The sequence below is a fragment of the Chinchilla lanigera genome, unplaced genomic scaffold, assembly GCF_000276665.1.
Source record: "Chinchilla lanigera isolate Chin_1 unplaced genomic scaffold, ChiLan1.0 scaffold00125, whole genome shotgun sequence".
Classification (NCBI taxonomy): domain Eukaryota; kingdom Metazoa; phylum Chordata; class Mammalia; order Rodentia; family Chinchillidae; genus Chinchilla; species Chinchilla lanigera.
Genome location: NW_004955526.1, coordinates 805,884 through 826,950, shown reverse-complemented (window position 1 = coordinate 826,950; position 21,067 = coordinate 805,884). Strand labels below are relative to the sequence as shown.

The following is a 21,067-nucleotide window of genomic DNA, read 5'->3' as shown; positions in this document are numbered from 1 at the left end:
TCCAGATGAATTTAAGGCATGTTTTCTCGAGATCTGTGAAGTATGCTAATGTTTTCTTATTCTAAATTGCATTGATTTCTCCTCTTATCTTTATAATTTCCTCCCTCATACTAGCTTTGGGTTTCATTTGTTCATCTTTTTCTAGAATTTGGAGTTGAATATTGGGTTGTTTATTTGCGCTCATTCTGTTTTCCTGATGTGAGAATTCATCACTATAAATTTCTCCCATAGGACCACTTTCATTGCACTGCATAAGTTTCAGTACATTGTTTCAACATTATCATTCAATTGCACATACTGTTTAATTTCTTTTTAAATTTCCTCTGTAAACCATTAGGTGTTTAGGAAGGTGTTTTTTAATTTCCATGTGTTTATGTAGTTTTTGTTGTTTCTTTTTCTGTTTATTTCCAATTTCATTGCATTATGATCAGATAATAAGCATGGGATATTTTCAATTTTTCTGCATTTACTTAAGCATGTTTTATGGGCTAATATGTGGCCTATTTTGGAAAATGTCCCACATGCAGCTGAGAAGAATGTATATTCTGGTATTGTGGGGCAGAATACTCCATAGGCCTCTATTAAGTCCATTTTCTTTGGAGGTTTGGTTTAATTCTGATTTTTTTGTTGATTTTTGGCCTACTGATCTATTTTTTGTGAGAGTGGAGTTTAAGGTCCCTGTTACAATTTTGTTACTGCTTAGTTGATTTTTCAAGTCTGTTAATATTTGTTTTATCTACATAAGGGCACCAATATTTGGTGCAGATATATTTATGATTGTTGTCTCTTCTTCTTGGAGTTTTCCCTTAAGAAGGGTGTAGTGAGCTTCTTTGTCTATTTTGATCAGTTTTGGCTTGAAGTTCATAATATCTATAAATACAGTAGTGACCCCTGCTTTTTTCTAGGTTACTGTGCTGTGGAATATTGTTTTCCATTCTTTGACTTTCAGTGCATGAATTTCTTTTTAAATTAAATGTGTTTCTTGAATGCAGCATATTGTTGGAACTTTCTTCTTGATCCATTCTGCTAGTCTACTTCTTTTGATTGGGGAGTTGACACCATTTATACTGATGGTTATAACTGACATGTAACTGGCTTATCTTTTTCATGTTATTTTCCTGTTGTGAATGCCCTGTCTTTCCTCTGTGTTTAATTGTTTGCCCTGCATGGTGGTTTCTTTCTATTGGTGTTCATCTATTTGTGGTCTTGTTATCTCCTTCTAATATGTCCTTAACAGCATTCTGTAGAGTTGGTTTGGTTTTCATAAATTTCTTCAGTTGTTCTTTGTCATGGAAGTATCCTATTTCTCCATCAATTCTGTAAGATAGTTTTGCAGTATACATAAATCTGAGTTGTTTATTCTCTTGTAGGGCTGGAAATACCTCACTCCAAGCCCTCCTTGATTTGAGGGTTTGTGTTAAGCAATCTTCTGTGATTCTGATGGGCTTTCCTTTATGGGTGATTTGTTTCTTTTCTCTAGCCACTTTTAATGTTCTGTTCTTGTGCCAAATTTCTGGAATCTTTGTGTTTTTGAGACCGAGTCTTGATATGCAGCTCAGGCTGATCTTGAGCTCACTGAAACTTGCAGTGATCCTCCTACCTCCATCTCCTGAGTGCTGGGATTATAAGCATGCACCACCAGTCCTGGCATTTGAATTTCTGCAATCTTGACTATTATATGCCTTGGTGTAGATTTATTTTGATCATGGCTATTTGGAGTTCCATATGCTTCATTTACTTATATGTCAAATTCTTTATCCATGTTTGGGAAGTTTTCTGCCATTATTTTTGTGATGAAATTTTTTTATGGCTTCTGCACTGTCTCCAGCTTTCTCACTTATTGCAATCAATCTTATGTTGTTCTTTTTTGCTTTATCTTGTAACTGTTAGATGGATTTTTCCTGGTCTTTTGCTATTTTTAGTATATCTTTCTTTTCAGTGGCCAGTAGCTATAATCCTGTCTTCTAGATCTGATATTCTATCCTCACATTCATTCAATCTACTGTGTATACTTTCAATGGAGTTTTTAACCTCCTGGATTTCTGTTTGGATCTGTTTAGTGAATTCCATTTCTTTCCTATGTTTGATATTTCTGGTTTCCATTGTTTTCCTGAGCTCTTGTTTTTAATATGTGTCTGCTTTAATGTGTTTCATTTTGATTGTCATTTCTTTCTGCACCTGAGGTATTATTTTTTCTATAGTCTCTTCCATTTGTTTTTTCAGTTCTGCTGCTATCATTGCCGATTGTTACAGTAGCTGGCTTCTGATTTCCTCTATCTCATTATGCTCTGGGTTTATTCTGTCATTGGGCTCTGGGCTAGGAGCATGGGGTTGCATTTTGCATCTGTGTCTTGTCATTTTCTAGTTTCTATTTTATTTTCTGTGTTGATGCTTGTAGATTTTTTATGGTAGATAGTTTTATCCCTGGTATTCAGGGTTCCCTAGGAAAAATCTGTTCCTCAAGAATGTCTTCTAGATGTAGGTGGTTCTTGGTCTTTGTGTCTATCCCAAGAACCCACCTTCCCAATACATTAAGGATGAGAAGTTGCTATGTATTTGGCTGAGGACTTAGTCTTTTTGTACTGGACTACAGTGAGAGTTAAGACCCCATACAATCGCAGAGTTGTCCTACAGGGGAGAGAAACTGATTATAACAGGTATGATATCCTAGATAATGTAGTACAGTTAGCAATAACCATAGTCTCAAGCACATCCTGGCTACTGACAAGCTGTGGTAACTGTAAGCCTGATACCTTTAACCACAGGAGAAAATCTACAGTTATATAACAAAATCCAACTTGTATGCAATGATTTTCCCCTTAGTGGTGTAATTTTACCCTGTGGCTGTGGGGGCATTTAAGAGGGATAGATGGGATGATAGAGAGATGATTAAGGTCAAATATAAGGAGCAAGGCTGGAGGGCAAAGAATGATCAGTCAAGTTTTGGGAAACTGTAAGACAAAAGAGGGAAAGAATGGAAGAGAAAGCCAAGGAGTATTGAAGTGAACCAGAAAAGGAAGAAACAACATTTACTCACATGAAAGTATCACAAAATCAAGCAAGAGAGAAAGAAGACAAGTAGAAGAAAACAAAAAGGAAGGTAAGAAATCTAAGCCATAAAAGAAATAGAAAAAAGAGCAGAAAAACAAAAATAACCACACATGCACACACACACACACACACACACACACACACACACACACACACTGCAACTGGAAAGAAAAAGGAAAGCCATTCAGACAAATGGAGAAAAGTCACAATAGTAGAATTGCTCTAGAGTCTACAGTTCTGTGATAGGTCCATGTTGGATCCCAGAAAGGTGTTGCGTACTCCAGCCAAGTTTGCAGTGGGATTTGTGCTGGGTATAGGACTGATGTTGGCCTCTGGATGTGGGGGATGAGACTGCTCTTTTGTTACTAGAGTTCTCCCCAACCCCTCCAATAAAAAAGGAAGGCAGCCCTACCTACCTGCCTGTGTTCTGCATGTCTGTGTGCCCAAGTGGTTCACCTAAGTTACCAACTGTTTGCTCATACTCTCACTTCAGAGTCTTCCATAGCCCTGGTCCTACCTGCCCATTGTGTGCACCCCCACCACGCTTACCAGGGCAGTGCTAGGTTGCAGGGGGACCTAGCTGGGCTGGACTTGTGTGTGTGCCACTGCTGGGGCCTTGCTTGGTCAGGAGGTACCTGCCTCAGCTGGGCAGGCTTGTGTGCCCCACCAGGGCTTTGCTGGGTCACTGGGGTTCCATGCATAGGCTTTTAAGACAACAGAATAGTTTCTCAGATTATGGTTCTTGTGCCCAAGTTTCTAACAAATTAATGCAAGGCACATTTCTCTAGTACATTAGAAAAGATTTCATGATTGATGGGATGCTGACAAATAGTTATAAATTAGCTAATATGCATATATCATTTTAAATACATAGTTTAACATTAGAGCGGCTATCTTATTAAATTGGATTGTATTTATTTCATTCACATTTTATATCATGAACACATTTTCCATATAAATCACCACATGGAAACTGGATGTCTAAATCATTAAGAAAATTTAAACCTTGGTCAATCTTTTGAGACTAATAAAGTAAAATTGCTGCACATTTGGATATGTCATTTACAACAAAAATCTGTAGAAATATTTTAAATTATACATTTGTTTTCAACTAAAATCAGATATTTTCCCTTTATGTAAATTAATGGTTCAAAACTAAAAATAAAATAATAAACAAAAGTCTGTACTTTGTTTACACAATAGCATGTTATTTTCTGACTCATCACGAGAAAGAGCACATGCTAACTGAAAACTCCAATGCCACGAGTCACAGAGGGAGTAGAAAAAGAAAAGCTTCACATTTAGTGCACATAAAATACACTGCTTGGCTTTGCAGACAATTGTTGTTTGTAGAGACATTATATGAAATACTCTACTTAGGTTTAATTTCACAGCAGTTTTTCAATAACACATACCTGTCACTTAGAATGAGAAAAACTTCTTACCTTAATTAAGAATCAGGCAGCATTGAGATACAACACTCATTTAGTTGTTATTTACATGAGACATAAACTGGACTAACTTGCACGGGGCCAACAGAAGGAAGGAGGAGCTACAAGTCCCCTGGGTCAGTACCTTCATCTTCAGAAAAACACATGGAAATTTTATGCTTGATCCAAAACTCTGTACCTTGCTGCTCAAATGTGCATCCTTCTTCTCCCTGCATCCCTCTGTCTTCCCCTTCTCAAGGCTTTTGGTCCCCTCCTTTTTGTCCAGCATAATGATTACATTAGTGTCATCTGGGCCCATCAACCAGAGAGATGTGTCAATCTAATGCTGTCTTCCAAACCAAACATACAACCCATGATCAATGTATTATGGCTACCTTCATAATATGTGCAACAGAATACCTTATGTAGTTACCAAACATATTGGAAGAAGTGAATGAGCAATCTATAGGCCGGAATTTTATTTATTAAAGGGATCAAAAGTAAAGCACAGAAAATAATTCCCCATTCTTTTTTTTTTTTTTTTTTTTTTTTTTTCTCCAGTACCGGGAACCGAACTCACGACCTTGCGCTTGCCAAGCAGGCGCTTTTGCCGCTGAGCTAAATCCCCAGCCCCATAATTCCCCATTCTTAATTATAGGAGTATCATATCATTTTTCAAATAAGAAGGTTCTGAAGAATGGACATTATCTAAACAAAAAAATAACATCACTGTTTTCCATATACTTGCACTGGATACTGAGTATGGTGTTGATTGTTGTCTAAGCTCCCATAATGTTCTCCTTCAAAAATCCCTTCCAGAAAACTAGTCATTCTCTTTTCTGTGTTCTCAAAGCACTGAACAATGTCCCTTGATTGTTATACTTGGTACAGTGTAAACTATTTCGTTGCTTGTACAATTATGCCATACAGTAAATATAAATGAAAGTTCTATAATGAGTGAGTGAACAGGTTAATAAGTGAATAAATAAATGATTAAAAATAGTTCAAAATGTCCTTCCCAATATTTTTGAAAATATCTTTTCTATATAAAAATAAGGCAAAGCAAGGAAAAAGTCAAAAGCATGCTTTTAAAATTGTCAAACTTTCAAAAACACGCATTTACCCCCACCCAAAAGAGCCTACATTCCAGACAACATGCTAAGTCCTGAGTACATTGCTGAAAGTGAAAGCAAAGATTAAGAAAACCAGAAGTGTAATGCTTTATCATGAAATAGCTAGTATGAATTTTTCCAGAAGCACAGTATAATTTAAGATAATATGAAAGACTAAAAATGGGTTTCAGTAAGACCATAAAAAGTTGAAATGGCAAGGTAAATAGGAATTTATGTAGTTTGTAAGATAGAGCTCTTGAAAGCTTTTGACTCTTCTAGATAAAGGAGAAAAATGAGACGTGATTAGCAAGTACAATGCATAACCCTGTATTGTCAATCCTCTATTTCAAAAAGCCAATCAAGAAAGAACTAGAAAGGACATTTAAAGAGTACATACTTTATAATAGATGGTATCTTTATAAAAGTAGGACATTTCCTGGCTTTAGTAATGATATTTTGTTAATATAGGAGAGTGTAAGTTATCATAATTACATACATGGGCTGACCAAAACTTACACTGTTCAAATTTTTAAAAATTTATTACAATCAAAGAGATGTTGTCACCAATCCCCATGAAAATACTCACCCATCACTCCAAAGACACTTATACCATTGTTCATGCCACTGTTTGCAGCATTTCTGAAAGTTCTCTTTCATGAGTGCCTTAAAAGGTGTGATCAAAAACATAGTGAATGCTACTGACTGCCATCTAACTGAAAAATAGGCTTACAAAAGCATCAGTATTTATCAACTTTATTCACCAGATATACCACTATGTAACTTGGGATTCTTTGCCAAAGTCAAAACAATCGTAAAAGGTAATATTCTGAATTGACTCAGGACAGTGAGGCAGCCATGACAAAACAACTAAAGACGCTCATTAAAGAAGTCTTCCCCAACTGCCTCAGAAAGTGGCAAGAATGATGGGATAAGTGTATTCAAAATAAAGGAGGGTATTTTGAGGGAGGGTAAAGGCAATGCCCCTTTACCATAATAATTTTTTAAAATTTGAACATTCACTGTATTTTTCGATAACAACTCACATACTCTGATACTAAGGTTTTTAGAGTTGAAGTGACAAGAAATCTTCAATTTATACATAGATATATAGATATAGATCTATACATGATAGGGAGAAAGTAAATGTCACAAATGGTTACTAATTAGTGAATTTAGAGAGAATTATGCACTTTATGTATTTATCAATAAGTTAGGCCAAGAAAAGTATTTTTTCAACTTCTATCAATAACTTAGGGGGAAGTACTCTATATTTGTTTTAGTATTTAATAGTGAGAAGGAAAATTCTGAGGCCAACTCAGTTTTTATTATTCTGTGATTAATTTTCTTTTTTCTGGATGCTCACAGAATTTTCTCACTTGTCCTTGATGTTAAAGTATTTTGAAAGGATACCCAAGAGATGATAGATAGATAGATAGATAGATAGATAGATAGATAGATAGATAGATGATAGATGATGATAGCTAGATTGATAGATGATAAATAGATAGATAGATAGATAGATAGATAGATAGATAGATGATAGATATTTCTTCAAATACTGAGTCCTTTCATCTGTAAATACAGATTTTTCAGTGACAAACAACAAGCTTGGGAAATCTTCCTTCTATTACAAATTTACTATGACTTGCATTTTTAATTATTCTTATAAATTTCAAAGATGTAGCCCCTCTTTATGCATTATCTGTCCTCACAAACTTTCATCTATTTTTCTTCTCTCTGCAGAGAACTTCTCAAGTGTGTTTTTTATATCACTAAATGCTCCCCTGCAGTGATAGTTTTGCTATCTTTCACCTTTTGCCTTTTCATGTTACATTTTATGATTAATTTTATGTAATTTATGTTTTCTTTTATTCTATACTTCCAAATTTTCATTCTGTCCGTTTTAGTGAACATATTTTCTGTAAATCTTCAGCTTACCATTTGCTGTCTCTTACTCTTTACTTAATTCCTCTTTCTGAAAAGGCCGGCTTCATGTGTTAGTCTGCAGTGCACACTCACCTCCCACCGCGCACCCCATCGCCTGGGTGCAGAAGTGAGTGGGCTGCACACAGACACTGAGGCAAGCCTGAGTCACTAAGTCAGTCCGCATAGGAGAGCAACAGCCGCCTGCTTTCCTGGTCACAGCCTGTCTTGCCTCGCTGAGGCAGGGCACACACTAAGCGCAGGTCAAAGCGTCCTCCCACCTTCTTTTGGACCAGCTCTGCTCTGATGCCAGGTCAGTCAGCTCCAACCACTCAGTTCATCAGCAGTCTCCTGGAAGCTGGGAAAACACCTACCCAGGTTCTAACAAAGCACTGATGCATAGGCTTAGTTTACAAAGCTACTGATTCTACATGTCTTGTGCTTGTTCTTGGAAAGTGGCATAGAAAGGAATAGGATGCTACCTTCAGAGATTCTTAGGTGACCACTGTCTTCATCTGTAAATACATGAGCCAGACAAAAGGTGAATAAAGAATTAATTTAAGGTGGCTCCTAGTAAAGTGGAAAAATATGAGAGTATGATATACCATAAATTACGTACAAAAAGATAACAATTTCTGACTGCTTCAGGGCTTCCCAAGTCTTTACTTACTTATTCCATATCTGAATTTGATTCATATAATTACATTCAAAAGGAAACATTATGCATCATTTATTTGTTATTTCCCTTCAAATAGCTCAAAATAACAATAAGAAAATATTTTAAATAAGAAAAATAGCCAGGTATGGTAGCACACACCTATAATCCCAGCACTTGGGAGGCTGAAGCAGGAGGATCATTGTGAGTTTGAGACCAGCCTGGGCTACAAAGTGAGCTTAAGGCCAGCCTGAACTGCATAGTGAGATCCTATCTCAAAAAGGCAGAAAAAGGAAGAAAGAAAAATAAGGCAACCAAATCAAGAAGACTTCAGTGAGGCACTGTGAGGGTTTCACAGGTAAGTAAAGGCAGCAAGAAAAGGAAGAGAAGAACATAAACCCTGTAAAGAAAATTGGGGCTTTTAGCAAAGATGGCCATGGATTTTCAATCAAAGATTTCTCCTTACGCTGGTGCTCTGGAGAAAATATTATTTCTCTTGTGCATCTCTGTGTGTGTACATACAAACAAATGCAGATGTGTACTATATAATAAAATGTTAATATAACTTAATAGAGTATTTAAAACATTTGGAATACAACTTACCAGTAGTAATATTAAGAAAAAGTTATGCATACCATAACTCATGAAAAAAGTCACACTGTTACAGTCAATGATATTTGCAATTAAGCTGAACACAACTAAATTATGACTATAATTAAAAGGCATTTTCTAAGATGGCATAAACATATTTAAAATTTAATACATTTTATATTAGATACTGCAGTTATTATCATAAAATTTCCTTTCTGCATCCTGTGCACTTTTTAAAAAGCAAAACCAGTATCAAAATGTTTCTAGAATCCATAGAATTTTCATCACATAATAAATACAAGAAGCAAATTTTTTCCAGTCATTAAATCCTTACCCCTAGTTGGGATATACAATTGTATTTACATTCACAGTTAATAGTAATAGAATTGCTGACAAACTCCAGTGGCCACAAGGTTCACATTAATTTTAAATGAGGAATAAAGGAATGGCTCAGGGAACTATAAATGAAGCACAGAGCTTTTGCCACTGGGCCAGAGTCAGATTCAAATGAGTCAGCAGATCTGGAAAGTCTGGGACCAATTGTGACAGCTAAGTGGTCTGTGGAAAGTGAATTTGGGTCTGAGCTCTGTGCCTGGCAGAGAGATGGGGGTTCACAGTAACAACTGATATCATTTTTCCAGTTTGTCTCTTCCATAAAGATCTTCTTTCCTGGAAACAACTGGCCTGTCAAGGTGTGAGGTTGCCTTTCTAAAATAAGGGTGAAACCCAACAGGTGAGGAGGACTATTTGTGCTCTCACGTGACCCAGATTCCAGAGGTTTAAGAAAGTAGAAATGGCTCTGCTTATCATTGCTCTTTGTAGAGCACATTATAAGGAGGTGAGTATTTGAGTGTCTGCTGTCTACAAAAATACTGGAAACTATGAAAATACAAAACAACAAGAAAGAGAAGCAAAAAAAAAACCACTTACTGTGATTAAGAAGTTTGAAGTAGAGTTTAAAAAGCAGTTTTACCCAAAGTGAACTAGTTGTCCATAAAAAAATGAATCTTTGGGCATATAATTTCAGTATGAAGGATACACACTAGCTCAATGTGAGAAGACACAGACTTTTCTTAGGAAGTTGTTATTTATGGATGAGTATAGTCTGTTACTTTCTGAACTGTCTTCAGAATTAATTTATGAGGCATGCAGAAATACTTACAAAGTTATGCTGTAAATATTGTATCATTCAGGTTAATCATCCATATTATTCAGGAAGCTGTTTCAGATAATTCTGGCCACTTCCAAGTATCAAAGTTCCCCTTAATGAACTCACAATTATGTCAGCTAAGGGCTATCACATAACTATCACGTCAAGTGACATTCTTTCTTTGAAGATAGTTTTACTATTTGTGCAGTACTTTAAACAATGGTAACTAATTGCTCTGAAGGGTTTGCTTAACTCTAAAAATTCCATTAAATTTATTGTAAAATTAAATTATGTCATTAGAAGGAACATCATGTGCTCAAAAAAGTATTTCACAACAACAATAAACAATTATTAGAATGGCTATAATCAAGAAATCACATAAGACAAATACTGGTGAGGCTGTGGTTAAAAAGGAACCCCTCTACACTGTTGGTGGGGTTGCAAACTAGTAAAACCACTATGGATATCAGTATAGAGATTACTCAATAAACTGAAACTAGAAATTCCCTTTGAACCAGTAATTCTTCTTTTAGATATCTTCTCAAAAGAATTAAAGACATCATATTACAGTGATACATGCATAGCCATGTTTAAAGCAGCACAACTCATACTAGCTGTATCTTGGAACTGGTTTATATATCCATCAACAGATGAATGGATAAAGAAAATGTGGTATTTGTACACAATGAAATACTACACTGCCATAAAGAAGGATGAATTTCAGTCATTTGTAGGAAAATGGATGTACCTTGAAACCATACTAGTAAGTGAAATAAATCAGACACATAGCTTAAGTATCACATGATATCTGTTATATGAGCAACCCAAAATATAATTAAAGAGCAAAATAAAAGATATATAACGAAGTCAAGTGCACAGTCGTGAGTTCAATTCCCGGTACCGGAAGAAAACAAAAAAAAAAAAAAAAAAAAAAAAAGGAGATGTAGGGGAAGGAAGGGGATGAAATAAAGAATTAAGATATGTGGCACCAACTCCCAGTAAGGAATCACTATGTACCACAAACCAGGACTAATAAAAATTGGGGGAAATGCCACATGCTCCATGCGACCTACACCCTTACTCTGATAAATTTTATCATAGAAAATGTTCTGCTCAAATTTGGTAGAAAATATGGAATCTCTTTTCTTTTCAATGGCTGCCCATTCATTCTCTGCTCAAGTAAATGCAAATGTTCGAGAAAGAACAAAGAACTCACAAGAGAGACAATGACTACCAGCAAGTACATCTACCCCCAAGCACCTCAAACGCCTCCGAGCTTCTCCCTCCTCTCTTCATAAAAAGCGTGTCTTCCTATGAACTTTATCTGGCTGAAGCTACCACTGCCCCGACTCACTGGAATCAGACCCCTGCCAGCCATGCTTCGTTCTCCCTGACTTTACTCACTTCTTATCACCCGCCAATTCCTGTTGAGTCTATCCTCTACACTCTCCTCTCTCCACTTCTCATTACTGTCCTCTGGTTCAAGCCTACATCTGTAAAGACAAGCAGGATTGGGTAGGAAGAAAACCCTGGGGAGCTAGATCTGTATCATACTCAAAGGAGCCCTGAGCCACCATCACCCCCACCCCAGGAAGAAAAGCTGCACCTAAATTCAGCCTCCTACAGGGCTCATGGTTGCCTCTTCCAAGAAAAATGAGCCGCAATTTTCCCCAGAACCTAAGGCCCATGGGGTCTGGGCTTTCCAAACAACCCTGCCAATCATTCATACTAAAATTAGACTGCTTACCACCATAGCAGTCTTTTCATCACTAGTCTTAAGGCCATTCCTTCACTGGCCCCATGAAGAATAATGGAGGTACCCCTGCTACAGTTGGATATAAAATGTGCCCCAGAAGTCTGGTATTCAGATCTGACTGGGCCTGGCTAGCAGAGACATCGCTAGAGGCTGGACCAGGATGGGTGTATTCTTGTCCCTGGCTCCCCACCTTACCATCCCAGGACTGAGCAGCTTCCCATGGCAGGACTTTCACCATGCCATTCTTACCTGGGAGCCAGCCCCTGACTACTGACTGAGTCCACTAGAAGCCATCAGCCCAAATCAACCTCCCTCTTTTAAATGTAAGTGTCAGGCCTTTTGTCCCATCAGTGAGAAAATGACTAGTACAGTCCCTGTCACTTTGAGGGATGCCCTATGTCAGAGCAGAGACTTAGTATACAGCCCACAAACTGGATCCTTTCATCCCTGTCTGAGGCACTCTCCTTGCACTGTGATTTAGGACAGCAGCAAGGGACACTACTGTGCTTGCTCCTCTCCCTTGTCCCAATGTGCTGCCTATGAACGTCTCCTCCATGCATCCTATCAGAAGTAACTACCTAAAACACAGATCAGCTCAACCACTTCCTGCCTAAATCTTCCTCTACAGCAAGAACAAATTCCACAGCATGTCAAACAAAGCCCTGAACGTTCTAGATCCAACTTACTCCAATTGTTTTCTGTTTCTCCTCTTCTACATGCACACACACACATTCACACTCACACACCCTGCTATTCTCAACCCTTTCCAACACTCCACAAAGCACCACTGTGATCAGAACACTGACCACTTGTCTTCACCAGAAACAATCACCCATGTTATCACCTTTGAATACAAATTGATACTGAACACAAACACTCCATCCTCCAGGAAGTCTTCCTCGATTCTCCCTGGGAGACTTGGCTCCTATTCCAACTTTCTTCACAAAACAACACTATTTCAATCCTCCTCGAATGCAGGGACTGTTCCTTTGTTGGTCTTCACCTCATAGAGTGTGGTACCTGAATGTTTTTTAAAGAAATAAACAAATGTACAAATGAACAGTAAAGCTCCTAGATGCACTGCTGGTGATAGCTTTCAAAACAGTCAGTTTTTCAGTTATCTTCAATCAATTATTATTTGCTCTTAAAAGGGTTTCCCTGTGAGGGAATCTACAAGTCTCTCTACTGCCTCACTATATGTAGAATCCCCCAAAGTAAAATTACAATATATAATGCAGAATCTTTTCTGAAAAAATCATCTGCATCTCAATTTTATCTCCCTACTTTAAACAATAATATAAATGTTTATGGGACACCAAACGTCAAATTCATACTAACAGTAATAATGATAATAATTACCTTTTAAATAATTGGTATTGAGAAATAGCCAAACCAGTTGACATGCAGGCAGAATTTTATATTTTTCATCAGAAAAACAATTCACTTCTGAAGACAAATAACAATCAGGCCACTAAAACTACCTGTCATGCATCTAATGAAGACAGATTCTCTGGCTACAACATACAATATGTAATATCCAAAAGTGTTGCTGTAATTCACAGCTAATTAGTGTCTTGCCGTTATGAGAGATGTCATGGCCCTAGATGTCATGGTCTTTTTTGTGAGCTACTCAGACCTCACAAGAGCTGACAGCCATGCAAGGATCACAACAACCCAATTAGCACCCATCCCAACCCTAGGCTGCTGCTTCTCCCCAAGGTCCCAGCATCAATAAATCACAGTTCCTCACAAAGCCCTTCACTGACAGCTCTGAGCCATTGCTGACCAAGGAATAAAGACAACACTTCTAAGGAAAACCCATGTGGGAAAGACAGAGATAGGAAAAAGGGTATTATTTGCCTTCCTTTAGCAGCACAGCAGTCAGCAAAACTGAAGACCATCAATTCTGACTGATTAAGGAGACAACTGCACTGAAAAAACAGTCGTGACTTGTTCATCTGAAGAGCCATGGTGATTATCAGCAGTTAGCAACTGAATGTGTACTTCTTTGTTTAACATAGATACATTGAAGACCTTTCTCTTGCCATTTTTTCCCATATAACCTTCTCTGCAACTAATAACAAAATGTTTCTTTCAGAGGGGCATAATAGGATGTGTTTGCTTTATCCCCAGTAAATGCACAGCAATCAGATAATTTGTTTCAAAGACTTTAAATTGTTTGACTTTATTGAAAAAGAATTTATAATGATATGCCAGTCTCCAAGCAAGGCCTACAAAGCTTCCTAATCCACAAGAAAGCCAATATCCTTGTAATTTTGTTCTAAGCCTGTAAAGCTGTTTTATTGCAAAATATTCTTTAGTTTTCTGAACAGTTGCTGTTGCCCAAGAATTATCCAAAGATATGGGTCTGGCAAATGTACTTTTAGTTTGTTTTCTTCATGGAATATTATTCTTCTATATTTTTAATGCTAATCTAAATCATCTAATCTAGTTTTTAGGTAAATATCTACCACCTAATTTGATGTATAAATATTAGCAAAGGCAAGTAGACAAATACGGATTCATTTAAAGAAAGAATTGTATCATAACATAGAAAATTTCAAAAAGACTCAAATTTCTACCTCTGAATATATTATCATGTAAATCTACAAGAGTGTCCACTGTATCATATTTTATATCAATACCATAACTGAAAATCACAAAATGTGCAAAGTATGCTTTAAATCAAATAAAATGGAAATCAATAAAATGAAATGTTATATATAGCTTCTAAAAATAATAGTGTAGGAGAATATTAAAAGGAATGCAAAGATGTTCCCAGGAATCTAGGCACGGCGGTATACTTTGAGAGGCTGCGGCAGAAGGATTGCAAGTCTGAGCCTACCCCGGGGAATTTAGCAATTTTGCAAGATCCCGTTTCAAAAAGTAAGTTCCTAGGTTCCTCCAAGATGGACATTTAACAAATCTAGATCTATATTATGCATACACACATAACTCTATGTTTATATATCTGTTACAAATGTGTATTCATACATATATATTTAATTATTTATAAGATGACTTCAGTTTTATCTTATTGTTGGGAGGTCTGAGTGTATATGCATGTATTTGTACATAAATATAGGTCAACTACAGAAAAAAGTTTAAAAAGAAAAGCATTTAAATATTTTTAAAGTTCCTTCAGGGAATGAGTGTCTAGAATATTCTTCTTTTACTTATTCTGCTTATGTAAATTGTCAATTGTTAATAAAAAATATATTTTTCACTTATGTCACCTAAATTTATCTAGATGTGCACTAGTGTGAAGTCCTAACCTGGTAGATTATGTGTTCTGGGCGGCTAACGGCCATCATTAAATATTTTGATTACCACTCTGGTTATAAGAACATTTAAAGGGTCAGGGACATATCATATATAGGCACATTTAATACCAGATCTCAGAAGGCTGAGGAACAGGATTGCAAGTTGATGGGAGTTCAAGGACAGCCTGCACTATGCAGCAAAACTCTGCCTTAAACAATAATGAACCAAAAACAAAAATTGATAGAAACAAAAAATGATAATCAGAATAGCATTTTTTTCTTATCCACAGAGCTAAGTAGGAGCAAAGCTGCATCAATATAATTCCAGTTTAGGGTAGTGATTCAGTGCCAGAATAGGCAGGGACTGAATAAGTACAGCCGCTCTGCAAACCACAGCATTGCCCATGATTCTTGCCAGTTCCAGCCCATCTGCTCTGACCATGTGTTCGGTAGGATAACAGGTGCCACATAACACAACTGGCCAGAATTCAGGCCAGGTCAGGGTTCCCACAGTGTGGGTTCTGGCCCTCCCCCAACATGGCACCATGAAGGCTGTCCTCACTCTGAGCCTGGCAGACACAAGGTCCATGGGCATCACGCATGGCAAACACCGGTTGCATAACAACAATAAAGAGGAGACAAGTCTCTTCCCCTACAAGGTTTATATCTACTTAGAGAAACACAGTAAGTGTTTAAAAAGGATGCTAGCACAATACCATGCCTATACTACTGGGTGTGATGGTGCACATCTGTAATCCCAGCACTCAGGCGGCCAAGGCAGGAGGATCGCCCTGAGTTCTAGGCCAGCCTAAACTACACAGTGAGATCCTGTTTCCAAAAACAAAAACAAAAACAAAATAGTCCCATACAATACAGAGATTAGAACAGGGCAATAAAAGGGAAAGTCTTACACTTTAGAGATAGGCTAGTGTAGAGAACATTGCAAAACAGACCTAAAAAGACAGGCTTTTTAAAGCAACAATACTCATGTAATCACCTTTGACTCAAGATATTTCTCAGGTCTCCTAAGTTTCTGTATCCTAGGCATTATAAACATGCACATGGCCTTTAGTTGAAAAAAGGGTTAATTAAATGCACTCACATTCAGCATTTCAATTCACTCTCTATTTACGAAGCAGATAAACGGAACACAAAAAGAGAAGAGAGGAGAGGGAAGGAGAAAGGAGGAAATGAGAGTAGGGAAGGGGAGGGAAAGGAGAGAAGGAGGGGAGGAGAGCGGAGGGGAGGGGAGGGAGGGAGGGAAGGGAAGAGGAGAAGAGAAAAAAATCACATTTCAGAGAGATTAATTTTGACAACAGTGAAATTTTTGCTTCTTATTTATCATTGCCCTAAAAGGAGTGCAAACAATGCAAAAGCAAGAAAATGTCACCATATTCATGTGCTTTTTATTTCAGAACTAAAGTGCATGTATTTGAAACTATCTGTAGACTTCTCCCCATAGATAATAATTTTCTAATTTTTGTATTACTCCTGAGCAGTTCAGTATGTTTAATTTTGTTGCTACTGTGAAGAATAGAAATAGGGCAAAGTTTAAAATTAGCACGCGCATGCTCACACAGCAGAGCCCTGACTGCACCCTCTCAAATCCATGCTCAGACCACACAGAACAAGGCCCCTACCTGAGAGGGAGAACTCTCCTTCCTGGCTTTCACTTTCTCTAATCAGAAAGGCGCCCGTCTGATTTTTTGAATATAGTAGTTGATTTTCTGCATCTGCTCTTTTGATTGCTCCAAAGAACCACCTAAAAGAGAAATACGAAAACTTTAATTAACCAATTAACATTCATTTTGAAGGCACAAGAAGTTTGGCAAGATCAGAAACATTTGTTATTCTGATTTTTCAGGAGGTCAGTAACCATACCAGGACCAATAAAAGTAAACTTTGATAGTGCTCTTTGCAATATCGTCTCCTACCCCTGCATCCTGAGATCTTAAGCTCTCCTCTGCCAAGGCCGCAGCCCAGATGCAGACCTTGCCATGTAAGCCTGCATGTGCCAGCCACTGAAATTGCTCATCATTGCCATCAAACTGACTGAGGCCTCACCTAATGCCTTCTGGGTGTCAGGAGGCAAATAATCCAGTTAAGGGACTCATGTACCTCACATTCAAGTGTGCACAGTTAAAAATGCATTTCTGCAGACATTAACTTCTTTCTTTTCCCACTTCTATCACTGCCCAACCCCACTATCAAAAGATTTTGAATATTTAGAAGGAATTTAGTAATATAAAGGAAACTTTAACCACTGGACAGATTATATAGAAAAGCTATTTCTACCTGGGAAGTATATGTTTGGTGCTACCTCTGCCTCCACCTCTTGTCTTTACACACTTAACCTTGCCCTTCCAGAATTCAGCAATCAACACACTCATTATAAATCCAATCGGCCCAACAAAGAATTAGGAGCTATAATATTGCAGCCACTCTAAAATGTCTATCAAGTGCTAAGGACCAATGTAATTTAATAAGCAAAATCTGAGAGCACCTGCTTTTCAGAAATGACCTCTCCCTCACTATAGTATATAAAGAGGAGCGTGATCATTAAGGATTTCAGATAAAATACTCATATTTTCAGACATCATCTTTACAAATGTAAACACCCTAAAAGAGGAATGGGTTACTGACACTCTGAAATGTAGACATGAGGAAAAAAGTACAGCTGAGAGAGAAGACACGGGCCATCAAATGTTACCTTATATTTGCTAAGTTGTTAGTTTTGGAGACTACAATAAAATTAGAGGGAGGTTGGGGAAAAGGAATTAGAAAGAAAGAGAGACACGGTACTATAAATACTACCTCTTAATGAATGCACGGTGTTTGTTTATCATTCTCCCAATTATCAAACTGTAAATTACAGCACATTAACTATATTCATCAGGACATTTCAGGTCAGGTTGCAATAACAAATAACTAAAAATCTCAGTGGCTTAAGACAACAAGTATCTTTTCACTCATATGCATCTCTCTTCTCAGTCATATGGAGTAGTGCTCTGTCTACCTCACTGAGGCAATGTCTATCTTCCTGCTTCCATGATGCTAAGTTTCAGAGCTTCATCTTGTTAGCAGATAAGCCACCTAGCCATGCCTAAACGTGAAGACAGTAGAAAGTGCAATCTAATTGTTCCCCAGAAGGCAAAGAACTGGATACACTAGGTTCACTACACAATGGTTACCATACTGGCTCAATTTCTAAGTCCAAACTGATGTCCACAGAGTATTGTTTGTCCAGCTAAAACCATATAAGGCATGAAAATGTTCTGAAGTGGGGTATCCTGAGTTCACCAAAAAATAGAAATACATTTTTAGTATCTCAGAAATACATCAAGAGAACAGCAGAACATATTAAAAACTCACATAGACCCAAATATACAAATTAGTAATGAGAGGACATATTCAATAAATGATGCTGGTACCATTAATAATTCTGGTACCACATGAAAAATGTAGATGCTACCTACAACACATACAATAATTTTACATAATGGTATAATGTAAAGGATAAATTTTTAAAACTTTCTGAAGATATTGGACTGGGACCAAAAAAAAAATGATATATTGACCTTAAGGAGGAAAAATATTTCTTACATCACAATTAAAAACATCTTCACCAACAAGATCACTATGAAATAAAATACAAGCCACAGACTGGAGAAAATATCTCCAAAATATATAACAAAAAATAAGATTAGTATTTAGATTATATTGGGATTTACAGCCAATAAAAGACAAAAGCATAGGAAAATTGGCAAAGGATATAATTAGCTCAGAGAAATGGAAAGCCCAAATTAAAAATAAAAGCGACAGAAATTCACCTTCTAGCTGTGTTAGTAATAAAGTACTGTATTCCGCATAAGACTTCAATGAAACAAAACCTTACACTTTCCCAGGCTGGTCAAAATTTAAAACTCTTGCAAAATTAGGTCTTGGAAAAAAGTGAGATGAAAGCCTTTATACAAAGCAGTGGTGCTATAATTTGGTACAAGTTTAGAGAGCAAGTTGGCACTGTCTGGTAAATCTGAATGTCTATGTATTACTCAATCTCACTGCCAGACTACATCCTGTATGTGCTCAACAGGATATAGAAGAAGAAGGGTCACTGAAGGATCCGGCACAAAAGCCTGAAAACAAGCAGGGGTAATGCAGGTCAGCGGGAGAGCACTTGTTTAGCATGAATGAGGCCCTGGGTTTGATCACCAGTGGGCTCTCTCTCTCTCTCTCTCTCTCTCTCTCTCTCTCTCTGTCTCTCTCCCACTCCCTCTCTCCCTTTCTCTCTCCCTCTCTCTCTCACAAGCATGTACACAAAATGGAAACAACCTAAATGCCCAACTTAGGATAATGAATTGATTATAGATATTAAATGGAATATTATGCAGAAATTAAAACATTTTTCAGGAAAGGCAGTTGAATGATATACACCACTGTAATATCATTTGTATAAAGTTTAAGCAAACACTTTGAAAAACCAGAACATAATTTTATAAATACACACATGCTTAGTAAAAGCTAACTGTAAAAATATGCAAGCATTCTTCTAATTCTATTTCCAGAAATGTCAAAACTTCTTCACACAAATATTCCCAGCAAAGAAGCATGGGTGAAATGTGCTGAGCAAGTCAATGCACTTTCCTGATTCATACTGCATTGATTATATATCAACAGTAAAATGTTTTATCAAAATATAAATATGCAAACTTTTACAGGAATTACAATTTATCTAACACATTCAATTCTTAAAACTATGATTACATCTCCTATTCTTCATTCTCAAGTACAAACACTGCATTATATAAGTTTTATGTATGCACATTACAGTTGTATTTTGGACTATCAGTTCTATACGTGATGTGTCTGGTAGTAGGTGCAGTTGCTTTACAAGACAAGTCACGTCAGTATTGAATCCATACAAATAATGAAACAGTTATAAATATTAGACTGGATGCATCAGCTGACTTGATACCTGGAATTTTACTTGGCTGAGCTCTCATCATGCTGGGAAGAATATAAACAAAGAATTGTTTTCTTGATGCACTGGAATTCCAGTGGTAATATAATAAGGCCGCCCCTCATACTCAAAGACAACATGCCTGTTACAGATTGTAATCTTCAGAGCATGTGATGCTACAGAGGATAACAGTAGAAACAATAGCTCATTTCACCCTTTGTACATTGGAAGCTGTTCCTTAATTTGAGCTCTGAGCTGTTAGCAGGGCCGCTGCTCCCATCAGCTCAGCCTTTTAGAAGCGCCTACTGGCCCCATTCTGGAAGGGCGTCCAAACTCCATCCCTGCTTGACCCCATCCACCCGCTCCTTAGGCTGCAGTTCTTATGGTCAGTGAACAGTGAGAGTTGAGGTGGGAGCTGGATACGATATGAGACGTGAAGCACTACAGGAGAGCCACACATGCGACGATCCCCAGCGCTTCAGCACCGCGTGAAGACCGCTAGAAATGAGAATGCCCGGGCTCGTTCCAGACCTCCGGAAACAGAAACTCTGGGAGATGAGGTGCAGCAGCAAGAGTTGCAGTAAACGCCCAGGTCAAGCTGATGCTCACTAAAGTTGGAGAAGTACTGAGAAATAGTGAAAAAGATAGAAACGTGTGCAATGCACCTAAGAATAAGTGAGAGCCTGGCACTTAAATGTGAAAAATGATGCAGTAAAATGGCACCACATGACACACACACACACACATGCATGCATATATTTTGATATTTAACAAAAAATAATCTTCTTGATTAATAATAACCAAAAGGAGAGCATATTTATATAAACCAAAAGTTTGCTTATTTATATTTTGATAAAACATTTTACTGTTTTTGATAATCTATATAGTAAGAGAAAGAAATGCTTCTATTAGTTGAAAACTAAACAGAAAACAAAATTTTGTGTTGTATGAAAGGAGACTAAGATCTAAAATTTCTTTTGCAAATATTTATCAAGTGTCTGTGCACTTACAAAGGCCAGTAGCATTTACATAAAAAGATCTTTAAAACATTGTTGGATTTTTTTTTAAGTAAATTGTAGCAATAGGAATATTACACTTCTGTCCAGAGCAGGGATGACGAACCTTTCAGAGCTTTCCGTGCTGACAAGCACCCGCTGCGGTCCACATGCCACAGGT

General features: G+C 37.3%; 1 protein-coding gene across 5 annotated transcripts in view; it reads right to left on the bottom strand.

Annotated features, from left to right (window-relative positions):
* Frk (fyn-related Src family tyrosine kinase) overlaps window positions 1–21,067 on the bottom strand; it is a 155,886-nt gene that overhangs the window by 65,381 nt on the left and 69,438 nt on the right. For all 5 annotated transcript variants that reach the window (XM_005409755.2, XM_005409759.2, XM_005409756.2 and 2 more), the window contains one exon: window positions 16,572–16,693. In XM_005409755.2, the coding sequence (XP_005409812.1) occupies window positions 16,572–16,693 (122 nt within the window). The remainder of the gene's footprint in view (window positions 1–16,571; window positions 16,694–21,067) is intronic.